Source organism: Sardina pilchardus, chromosome 21 (genome assembly GCF_963854185.1).
Source record: "Sardina pilchardus chromosome 21, fSarPil1.1, whole genome shotgun sequence".
Classification (NCBI taxonomy): Eukaryota; Metazoa; Chordata; class Actinopteri; order Clupeiformes; family Clupeidae; genus Sardina; species Sardina pilchardus.
Genome location: NC_085014.1, coordinates 11,433,778 through 11,446,002, shown reverse-complemented (window position 1 = coordinate 11,446,002; position 12,225 = coordinate 11,433,778). Strand labels below are relative to the sequence as shown.

At 39.1% G+C, this 12,225-nt stretch overlaps 1 protein-coding gene across 3 annotated transcripts; it reads left to right on the top strand.

Moving 5' to 3' along the window:
- Nucleotides 1-519: 519 nt before the first annotated feature.
- Nucleotides 520-8,905, top strand: LOC134068884 (organic cation/carnitine transporter 2-like). Of its 3 annotated transcripts, XR_009936729.1 has the most exons (12): nt 520-1,015; nt 1,325-1,428; nt 3,381-3,535; nt 3,843-4,014; nt 4,253-4,394; nt 4,544-4,568; nt 5,071-5,152; nt 5,414-5,628; nt 6,017-6,199; nt 6,361-6,496; nt 6,607-6,814; nt 8,706-8,905. XR_009936729.1 is itself a non-coding variant. In XM_062524679.1 (11 exons), the coding sequence occupies exons 1-11, from the start codon at nt 653-655 to the stop codon at nt 6,674-6,676; spliced, it is 1,617 nt and encodes a 538-aa protein (XP_062380663.1). In that variant the 5' UTR covers nt 520-652; the 3' UTR covers nt 6,677-8,297. The 3 variants fall into 3 exon arrangements, 2 of the variants coding, with proteins under 2 accessions (XP_062380663.1, XP_062380661.1); XM_062524679.1 differs by lacking the exon at nt 8,706-8,905 and having other exon boundaries at nt 5,071-5,124; nt 5,416-5,628; nt 6,607-8,297; XM_062524677.1 differs by lacking the exon at nt 8,706-8,905 and having other exon boundaries at nt 6,607-8,297.
- The last annotated feature ends 3,320 nt before the right edge of the window (nt 8,906-12,225 follow it).

The window sequence follows — 12,225 nt, the reverse complement described above, 5'->3', positions numbered from 1 at the left end:
GCACTTCCCAGACTAATGTTCAATCTTAAAAGATTGATAGTGGTGATAACCAGACTAAATGATTACCTGTGTTTAGTTTCATTTCATTATAATGATTTTGTCTCAAAGATGTGTCTTTCAGTTCATCGGGCTCAGGGAGTTAGTTAAATACTTAATGAAATGTATATTTGAAATATGATCAATTGACCAATTCAACCACATTTTTCATGCACCAAGAATTTGCTATTTAGCTCTTGCAAAAGAACAACAACAACATAAAACACAATGTCAAAACTTGCACTTGTTGGATGTGGAGACAGAGTTGTTCATTCTTCTTCTAAATTAATTCTTCACTCTTAGTCAAAGGTTTGGTTGGTAGCCAAATGGTTAGCATGCTCAGCATTTGCAAAAGATGTGTGAAGTGATTCATTAAATTTTACTTATCACAAACTGGAGAGATACTTTGACCCTAGATTTAATGGTTGAGTTGTGTCAATTTAATCACCGAATGGGCTTGAATCTCAGCAGGATGGGTAGGAATGTGTCTTTGATACAGGGAGAGCCAAGCAGACAAGCAGCCTAGGCTTTGACTGAATGCTTACTCCACCATGACCAAAGGAACCAGGATGTCTACAATTTCAATGTAAGGAAATTAAAGAGAAATCAAAGTACGATGAGAGACTATGAAGAAGTTACATCCTTTTTGGGCCAATGGGGGCCTTTTCAAAGACTCGTTTATATCCTCCTGAGCCTCAGCAGTATTCCCAATGGATATGTGGGAATGGCGATGGTTTTCCTGGCAGATATTCCTCCTCACCACTGCAGGATTCCATCCCTGAACAGCAGCAGCTATGGAGGACCCGGATACAATCTGTCCGTCCCGACCGAGGAGGTGAAAGGACAGGTCATACTAAGTCGCTGCAGACGCTACACTGAACAGGGGGCTTTGGATGCCGGGTCTAACCAAAGCACAGAGCACTGTCTGGATGGCTGGGTGTTCAGCAAGGAGAGATACGTGTCCACCATTGTGACTGAGGTAAAGCTGTAATATCTGAAGGTACACACAGGCAATAAACTGTTGACATCAACAAGTTAACAGCCTGCACCTGCAAAGCAAAATGGTATCAGGTTGACAAATGTCTGAAGTCTGGATGACATTGTATCATATATTTGTATGTTGTGTGTGGTGTCTTAAGCTGCTGGGACCTTGAATTTCCCCTTGGGGATCAATAAAGTATCCATCTATCTATCTATCTATCTATCTATCATATTTGTATTAGGCCAGTGGCAAAATGTCATTGCCTTCCATATAAGACTTTGTGAACAGATCCCTTATATTCTACAGTGGAATCTGGTGTGTGATGACGCTTGGAAAGCCCCTTTTACGGTCACTGTGTTCTTCTTTGGTGTACTGACTGGGTCCTTTCTCTCAGGAATCATATCTGACAGGTAATCGGTTACCATAATTTAATCTGTGCAAAACTATATTACAAATTATTACCTCACATCTCCGAACTTGGTAACTCACTAGAATTAACAAACACTTAATTCATCATTACTGAAGGATTAACAAATGTGCTTTTCCTCATTAATTAAGTCAAGTCACTTTATTTATATAGCACATTTAAAACAACAGCCGTTGACCCAAAGTGCTTCACAGGGTTGCCTTACAAAAAAGCAATAACAAAAAGGAGGATATACATAATAAATGTTGAGCTGACAATAAGGCACAAGTCAGGAATAAAAGATACAAAACTCATAAACTAATAAAACTTAGAGTAAATGAGTAAATAAATAGACAAATAAATACATTAAAAAAGGCTGTTAATAAAACCAGTAAGGATAAGAAAAAAAAGTAATTTAGACAGGACTAAAAGCAAGGGTAAAAAGGTGGGTTTTCAGGCTAGACTTAAAACTGGAGATGGTTTTGCAGGACTTGACATGGGAAGGGAGGCTATTCCAAAGTTTGGGGCCAGTAACTAAGAAAGCCCCATCTCCTCTAGCTTTAAGACGGGCATGTGGGACTGTGAGGAGTTGCTGAGAGGACAACCTGAGTGACCTTGGGGCAGAGTGAGGAGTTAAAAGCTCTGTAATGTAAGAAGGGGCTAATCCATTAAGAGCTTTAAAAACAAAAAGTAAGATTTTAAAATCAATTCTGAATTTGACAGGAAGCCAATGTTAGCCAGGACAGGTGTGAAGTGGTCCCTTTTCTTAGTTCCTGTTAAAAGTCTGGCTGCAGAATTTTGGACTAATTGAAGTTTTGAAATTGTCTGGGTCAGACCGGAGTATAGGGAATTACAGTAGTCGAGACGGGATGTGATAAAAGCATGGATAACAGTTTCAAGATCGTTGTGAGATAAAAAAAAGGTTAAGCTTAGCTATAGTTCTTAAATGATAAAAACTGCCCTTCACCACACTGCTCACTTGTTTGTTAAAATTCAGTGAACTATCGACACCAAGATTTTTAACTTTAGGAAATTAAGTCTTATTTAGTAGCTGTTATCAGGGTGTTTTCCTTTGTTATAAATTATGAATCGCTGATGTGTACATACTGAACTGTGAATGCAATCTTGTCAATGCTTACTTTAGGTGAATACCTCACTTATTTAATTGGCAATTTAATGTTATTCAGAATTCATACATACAATGCCCTCCAGAATTACTGGCACCTTTACGAAAGTTGACTAGAAACCGGTATTAAAAATAATCTATTTTTTATTTATTGTAATCTCACAATGAAAAACATTGTATAACATACAGTATGCCACTCTTTAGTCAACTTCGGCAGAGGTGCCAATACATTCTGGAAGGTACTGTATAGGCCCACTGTTTGCCAGTTGGTACACACAGTACTGTGCACAATGATTAAATCTCCTCCGGCAGCTTAGAGACTACAAGTAGGCTCTTTCCCTGATGTTGCAATGCAGAGGCCTGTGTCTGAACACATGATGAATTCATCATGAAATCACCTTTACTTAGTGTACCCCGAAGTCACAAACTGATACTCATTTATTCATGCTTACATGACTTCACCAGTAATAAGCATTTGTTCAATTAGAGTTCATCATTACTTACCACTTGTGTGTATCCTGAAGTTAAGTCACATCCTGATAAGGAGTATCAGGATGCGACTTCACTATTTTATTGTGCACACCATGAGGACATGTATTTCCATGTTGGGTGGTGGTAGCATAGTGGTTAAGGAGCTAAGCTAGGATGCTGTTGCTAGAAAAGTTGTGGGTTAAATTACCGGCTTCCTCTGTTGTGCCCTTGAGCAAGGCACTTAACTCCAAGTTGCTCCGGGGACAATGTAACAGTGCCCTTGTAATACAATTGACATATGTACGTTGCTTTGAAGAATCGTCTGCTAAACGAATCAATGTAAATGTTGTGTATTGTAGGTACGGAAGGAAGTTCATCTTCTTTGCCACCATGGCCGTGCAGTGCATCTTCAGCGTGATTCAGGCTGCCTCCAACAGCTGGGAGATGTTCTGTGTGCTCTACTTCATCGTTGGAATGGGACAAATAGCCAATTACTGCTCAGCGTTCATTTTAGGTACATCTTCTCTTACCCGTCATACATATAGGCTATAAACTTGCATTGATAACAGAAAAAAAAAAAATGTAAAGAAATGATACAGAGCATCAGAACTGAACATCTGAACACAGATGTAATGTTGCAGGCCTGCCTGCCTGTATGAAATGAAATATACTCACAAAATGAAATATTTGACAAGATCAATTATCACATCTCTGGCGGGGTAACACTTGGGGTGGCCAACTGGATTCATCTCACCTAGTTATACCCCTGGAAGTGAATAGTTTATGGTAGATTGTGATTGTTGTCCTTCCTTTGTTAACAGGATGTGAACTTCTGAGTAAGTCACCTCGAATTAACTTCGCTACTCTGGGTGTCAGCCTGGCATACGCCTCCGGCTATTCTATTCTTCCACTCTTTGCCTACTTCATCCGGGACTGGAGGACGCTTTTACTGGCCTTGTCTGTTCCAGGATTCCTATACGTACCTATGTGGTGGTGAGCCAGTCAATCGTCCTCTTACTGAAACTTGTAGTAGTTGTAATAAAGTAATATGCAATGGATTTCCTTTTTCTTTCAGTAGAAATGACAATACTCACAAGGTTAACCCTCATCATAAGCTTCTGATATAAAGACTGAAGATGCATATTTTTACTCCCTGACAGCTGAACATATAACTTAAGCAATATAACTCTTGCCTTTGCCTCTTGTCTCTCTACTTGTCTCCGTCCCTCAGGTTTGTCCCAGAGTCTCCCCGTTGGCTACTGTCTCAGGGTCGAGTGGAGGAGGCTGAGGCCATCATCAGAGCTGCTGCCAAGAAGAACGGCATCACTCCTCCTGACGTCATCTTCAAGAGAGAGGACACCGCACAGCTGATGGTGACCAAATGTTTGCTACGCTAGTGTTAGCATACTGTGCTGTACTGTACTTTTGATATCATGAATATCAATCATGATATCAACTATTCAACCATGTCATTATCCTATGTCCTAATATGTACTCCAATTTGTTTTTTTTTTTTTTTCAGCAAAAGAACAGTGGGGGAGAGCGGGGTAAGATGAGCCATTTTTGTTTTTACATTCTTCATAATTCTAATGTGTCAAAGAGGTTTTTGTTTTGTACAGAAGGGTCGCGAAGGGTCTGGGTGGGGATATATTTAGCTTTTTGGAAAAACTGTACCCATATTTATGCTTGCTTTTGTGCAGCGCTTTTCTTTGAATGTTATTCCCGACGCATTCTGTTAGTGACTGACGCGAGAAATCTTAGTCAGAGGTTATTAGGACCTGTGCAGTTTCACTCCACATATTTTGCTGATGTAGACAAGTTTATTACAAAAACATTACGTTGGTACTTGTACTCTGCACAATGACAATAGAGTTGAATCTACAGTAATCTAATCTCACGTTTGACCACATTTGCCATGTGCGGCACCTTTCCACAGATTGTAAGGAATGATTCCTTCTTCCTGAAATGCTGTCATCATAACATACACATTTGTTTAAGGTTTCCTGGAAAGAAAATGCTCAACTTACAGTACCCCATTCTCCCCTACAGTTGAACAGAAGACTTATACATGGATTGATCTTCTCAGAACTACAGATATAAGGAATACCACAATCTTGAACATCATCATGTGGCAAATAAACCTGAATTTCTAGAGGAAAATAACAATTTATAGAAACACTAAACATCACTAAACAATCTCTTCCATGGCAAACATGGCTAGTTAAATGGAATCGTTGTTGATGACACTACACACCAAAGATTCTAGAACAGAGCTCTGTTCTAGAATCTTTGCTACACACCATGTTGAACATAATTCTCATTACCAGTCCAGTGTTGATGCTTCAGGAACATTGCTATGGCAACCAACCCTGACCATATTCTTACTCCACAGGATGACCGTGGCTGTGACTTATTATGGGCTGTCGTTAAACACTTCAAACATGGATGGGGATCCATACCTGAACTGCCTCATAGCTGCAGCCAGTGAGGTGGTGGGTTACATCGCCATTTGGTTCGCTGTGCGCTACACGACACGGCGCTTCACCCTGGGATTCTCGCTAATCGTCTGTGGGCTTCTGCTGTTGGTCATCAAATATGTTCCAGAGGGTTCGTGCACACGTTTTTCACCTTATTTCCGCTTATTATGATCCATTAAAGTGAGGGAGTGTCTGGTCTTTAATTGCCTTCATAGGCCTACTGTATATGACTGTCATTTCCTGGACATGCACTTCATGAGTTGGCCTGAGTTGTACAGTTGAATGTAATGTATGAGAACCCCTTGGCAAATGACATTGGAGTACTAACAAACCTTAGAAATGGGTAGGCCTATTTCTTCATGTTACTTCTAAATTTCAAACAGTAAAAAATAGGTCTATGTGTTCCATATTCCCTGAACTGCTGTAATGCAGGAGAATAATTATAACTCCCATTTCACATTTCCAAACCAATGCGAAGAAGAGGCACTACTTCACCTCTCTGTTCGTGTCTCTTGTAGAGCTCAACGCCTTGACTATCACGCTGGCTATGGCTGGAAAGTCCTGCATCACGGGGGGGTTTAGCTTCCTCTACCTCTACTGCACGGAGCTGTTCCCCACGGTAGTGAGGAACATGGGGCTGGGCGTCACCTCAATGGCCTCTCGGATTGGCAGCACAGTTGCTCCGTATGTGGCCTACATGGGTAGGTCTGCTCAAGACAGCTGCATAATAAATATTGGAATGATAAGTTTGCACAATATCTAACCTTGAGTTACTCATCAATAAATGAAATTAAAAAGTTAATTTTAGCTGGTTTTTACGTTTTACCTTTGTACTTTTATTTATTTTCATATTACTTTACAGGAACTTATAACAAGGTATTACCATATATTCTTATGGGATGCCTCACCATCATCAGTGGTATTCTAGGTTTACTATTACCAGAAACTAAAGATGAGGAGCTTCCCGAACTTATTAGTGAAGTCAAACCCCTCCACTGGTAGGTAGCCTATAGCAGACATTTGGTCTCTATGTGGTGTATGTTGCCAGTAGCGTTATATGGAAAGATACATGGTTTATGGGATTTGAGGGTGTGTCTGTGTTTCACAGGTCTTGCCAGAAACAAAGACCAGTTAAAAGAAAAACCGAAGAGGAAAATAACACCTTAGGATTGAACTAGAAAAATCACACCGCCTGCAAGACATGTGAAACAATGCTCTTCTATTAAAGGGATATTCCGCCATTTTTGGATCATTTTCCATCTCCCCTTGAGCAAAACAATTGATATTTACCTTTTTCCCATTCATCCAGCCATTCTGTGAGTCTGGCGATACAACTTTTAGCTTCAGCCTAGCATAGATCATTGAATCAGATTAGACCAGTAGCATCTCACCTGCTAGCATCATGTTTAAAAGTGACTAAGATTTCAGGTAATTTCCCCATCTCTTCTGAAGTTAGAAAGTGCAATAAGACCAACTGAAAATGAAACCTGGCGTTTTTCTAGGCTGATTTGACATGGAACTACGCTCTCATCTGGCGTAATAATCAAGGCAAGTTGCAAACGAACGATGGGCGCAGTGATATCAGGCACTACTGCTTGTTGTCTATGGGGACTATTTTCAGAAGCTGCAAGTTGCCTTGATTATTACGCCAGATGTAGAGCATGGGTGCGTGCCCGAGGGCTCCTGAAATTGCAAGCGTGCTGGTTCTACCGCTACAGACCAAAAGGTCGGCCGGAAAAAACACTGTTCGACTGGTAATGACTCATTTAATCATATATAACAGTATGGAATGAATTGATTAACTGAAAAACGTTGCATAGTTTACCTTTAAGGAAGTCATCCATCTACATTAGCTTGTGTCCTTAGTAAATGTCATTATCAGCTGTGTCATACTGAAGAGCACATCTTTGCTCCTGGTTGTTTAGTCAAACATTATTGGGTTTAATTATAAAAGCTTTTTTGTAGACCTATTATAACTAATTGATGATTAATTAAATAAGATACTCAGCTTAGTCATTCTCAGTTGTTCATTGTGGTGGTTCATTACTGCCCTTTATAGGTGTTATTCCAATATAAATTACAAATAAATAAATACACTACAAATTCTTTCACACAATTCTCTGGTTCTCTAGCCTAGTGAGCATGCAGACCAATCTCAATTGAAATTGAGAGTGGATCTGGAAAAAGTTAATTGACTTATGTTATGACTTCCACCAGGGGAGTAACAAGCACTGAATGAAATTAAACTTAAACGAAGGCTTTACATGCAGTAGTTTACTCAATTTCAAAGAAATATATGCCCATGCTCGATTAGCCATTGGGCTTCAATGGCCTCTTGACCAGCCGGACCTGCAGAGCACATCCTAAATTTTCTCTCTCTGGATGATGAGCACTTTATGAGATGTTTAACTGCACACATACTGTAAAGTGCTCATCATCCTCACGACCAGATTCCTTAGTCGTAATATCATTTCACCAGCATGCTTGAAGGGTACTTCTAATAACTTTAACTGTTTAAAAATACAGAGATTTCTGCTTTTGTTATGACGTTTTGCCTTGAGTCATTTTAAAAATTCAACCACCATTCAAGTGGGGAAAATGTAATCGCTTTTAACATGCCATATCTCAAGTGTTTTTACTATTATTATTATTCATAATAATAATAATTATAAGAAGAAGAAGAAGAATAACAATCATAATTAAGCTTTTCTTTTGCTTCTATGTACACTCACCTTTGTATTACTGTAATTGTAATGCCATGGTAGCCTACATTCACATGAAAATGCAATTCATAAATAAAAAAAACCCCTGCTAAACGACTCTGCTAGATTATTTGAGGAGGTTATCATTGAGACACATCAGCTGAGTCTTGCTGAGGTATTTGTTCTACTTTATATTAGTAATTCACTGATATTATACAGAGAGAGAGAAATATAGTGCACACAAAATCAGAGCGACAAAGTGGCTTCTTGTTTTGTGGATTCTTTATTACATACTTTAATAGTGTGCCCCAGTGTAACCCATGTGACAGCCTTCACAGGGTAAGAATCTGCTGCTTTGTTCTTTGATCAGACTCGATAAAGCAGTCAATTTAGAAGAACTCATGTATGTTCATCAGTTATCTGGCATAAAATCACCTTGAAGTTGCAAAAAAAGGTTAATGACATGGAAAAAAGTAAACAGTAGTTGATTTCTTTACATTCTCAGAATTTCTTCAGAGAATCTACATAATGAGTTGAAAAAGAAAACTTGACTGTTGCCATTCTAGGCATACATTTAACCAGTCCTTGCATTTAAAAGAGAGCCATTGACAAAGATCAGAGTCCAGATAAGTGAAGTGTCACTGTTGTAAATACATTTCAGTTCGAACCAGCTCTGGTTCTAGCTCCCTGTTATCAATTAACAGGCATGTTTTTAATGATAATACAAGCTCAATAATGTCATGTAATCATTAAGTACAGAATATTAAAACACTAACATGTTATCACAAACAGTAATGCATGCAAGACAGTTGTTTGTTTTATCATTACTTATTTGATATTTAACACTAATTTAACACTACTTATTTGATATTTCTTTACATTCTCAGAATTTCTTCAGAGAATCTACATAATGAGTTGAAAAAGAAAACTTGACTGTTGCCATTCTAGGCATACATTTAACCAGTCCTTGCATTTAAAAGAGAGCCATTGACAAAGATCAGAGTCCAGATAAGTGAAGTGTCACTGTTGTAAATACATTTCAGTTCGAACCAGCTCTGGTTCTAGCTCCCTGTTATCAATTAACAGGCATGTTTTTAATGATAATACAAGCTCAATAATGTCATGTAATCATTAAGTACAGAATATTAAAACACTGACATGTTATCACAAACAGTAATGCATGCAAGACAGTTGTTTGTTTTATCATTACTTATTTGATATTTAACACTAATTTGATTTAATAATAATGGGAATTTAGCTGTCAACTGTCTACTACACTGTAGGCATATATATATATATATATATATATATATAATTGTTTTTAATTTGTCTTTTTACCATGTGTTCTGGTAAATTGTACTCACGTGTCCCCTCCTTTTTTACAGCCTATGGTTCCCTCACATTTCCAAACAATACATCAGTTACTACAACTACAAGCACTGTTAAATACAAACATTGTGAAGAGAGCATGTTGATTTGGTAATCCTTTGCTGTTGAATAGACTACTTAAACCCAAACTATTTCCTTGTCAAGTAAGAGCAGCTGATGAATCTTTAAGGTGAAGTCATGCTCTTCCTTGATCTCCCTTCCATCACTGTAAATAAAACTCTGTTCCTGATTGTTCCTACCATTGGTCTGACGGGGTCTTCATTATGAGGCCTATCAAAATTAGCGTCATAGTGAAACATTCCTCCTTTTGTTTTCTTTATCATTACACAACACTTTCCCAGCACTTTGCCTCCATCACAACTTGTTTTGGGACATGTTGCTATCAAATTCAAATATATTTATATTTTTTCCTGAAATAGTCCAATTTGTCATTTTCAACATTTTATATGTGTCCTTTTTGGAACAGGACGAGTCGTTCTGATTTGGAGTTGCATAAACTCTTGCTCATTCATGCTTTCCAAAATATCAATGACCCATGTAGAATATTCAACCACTGGCCCACGAAGTGTGAAGTAACTCAAAAATAATAAAAGTAGGCGGAAAAGCTGAGACCCACATACTGTATGCTGGTCTGAGGGCAGATCTGCCATTCTGTCCATCCTCAAGTTTTGACCATTTTGATGGGAACATATTTTGAAAACAAATGCTATTATCTGTGTAATATTCTGATTAGGCCTATTATATTACGGATTTCAATGAAACCCATGAACAGCACTTCCTGCTTTCAATGATGTAAAATTATGATTTTTACATCATTGAAAGCAGGAAGTCCAACATTGAAATCTGTATTTCTCCCATCTCAAGGCAAACTGAGGGAATGATGCACGACCATTCAAAAACATGACTGGTTTTCTAAAGACACAAAGCTTAATGCTAATCGGTGTGTCCCTTTAAGTATTACCTAATTACACTTAGGGGTTGTCAATGGTTTATGTTAGCTAATGATGTGAACCATTAATGATGAAATGTGGGTGTTGAGCGGGGATGCTTTAATGAGCATTAAGAAAGACATTGAAGCAGGGCTGGACTGGGACCAAAAAATGGCCCGGGCATTTTTGGCCATAGTGGCCTACCATGACAATTTACATGATACAATATATATGTGCACACTGTTTTGTTTGTAAAAAAAAAAGTGAACTGCAGTAGCCTGCATGGAAGCGAGTAACCTTGCTAAAGAAATATTTCTCTCTCACACAAACACACACAAATAAAATCACATACCCAAGAGTACCCTCTAAACCAGCAAGGATGAGGTTGTGCACAAAACTCATATGCTATTGAATGCTTCACAAAATAAAACCTGCAATAATTTCCTATGTTGAGCATTTGCATAGTTTTAGCCAACAATTCACCTTGATACTATAGTGAAGATGTATAGACTACACATCCCAAAACATTTCCATTGTTAATTCTATGGGCTATCACCATTCCTGTTTCATTCCATGCGTCTGACTGCTTGTCTGTGTGTATGGGTGTCTGCTTGTCTGCGCAAAGAAAATTGATTCGCTTGTTGTAGCCTAGCCTATGCGTCAAGATTGAACACGATTGGTCGAAATTGTGTTCAATCTTGACGCAGTAGGCTAGGCTACAACAAGCTAATAACTATCAATTTTCTTTGCGCAGACAAGCAGACACCCATACACACAGACATGCAGTCAGACGCATGGAATGAAACAGGAATGGTGATAGCCCATAGAATTAACAATGAAAATGTTTTGGGATGTGTAGTCTATACATCTTCACTATATCAAGGTGAATTGTTGGCTAAAACTGTCTCAGAGGGATGGCGTTAAGTCGTTAATTTGATGGGTAGGCCTATCGCAATTCAAATGCATGCGAGAGTGGCACACAAAAAGACGCTCTCACACTATAAAACTTTTTTTCTGCTCAACTGGGTGCTGAATCCTACATAGTAGGCTAAGCTAATAGCCTACATCTAAAAGCAAGGGCAAGCAGCAGTCGCAGATAAAAAGTTTGAAATCTACGAGTGCTGTCCTTGCTTCTTTCAGACCTCAGCCTGTGTGACGCCTTGAGATGCAGACATGCTGAATGCATGCAGGAGTGAGACACACACACACACACACACACACACACACACACACACACACACACACACACACACACACAGCCCTCCGCCCTCCCTACACGAAATGTATTTCTTCATCTTCAGCTAACATTTCCTACTTCTTACCAGGCTTACAATAGCTATTCTGACCTCCTCCTCAATCTGTCCCTGGCTGCTGGGTCACGTCTCTCCCCTCATCCTCCTCCGAATCAATTTGAATAGACCTTCCTCTGTGTAACTCTGTTGCACACTCGCGTGTGCCTCCTGACAGCCTTTGCACTCGTGCTGCTTCTACACTGCTGCAAGATGTCGACGGCCCTGCAACAGGCTGCAGATTGAACTTGTGGTGGCAACTGGCAAACATTTCTGTAATTTTAGCACATTTTGCTGTATCCACTTGTAGGCTTGCCTTCTCTCTCGCAACTTCTCTGCGCCCCCCTCGCGCTTTTGTGGTTTGTCTGTGTACATTTTCATGTAGGCTACGGACGGTTGCCTATCAAACTCTGGTCGA

Coding starts and splice junctions, on each gene's coding strand:
- LOC134068884 (XM_062524677.1), top strand. CDS start 653: ATGAGAGACTATGAAGAAGTTACATCCTTTTTGGGCCAATGGGGGCCT. Junction 1,429..3,380: donor TCAGGAATCATATCTGACAG/GTAATCGGTTAC, acceptor TGTGTATTGTAG/GTACGGAAGGAAGTTCATCT. Junction 4,015..4,252: donor CTATACGTACCTATGTGGTG/GTGAGCCAGTCA, acceptor TCCGTCCCTCAG/GTTTGTCCCAGAGTCTCCCC.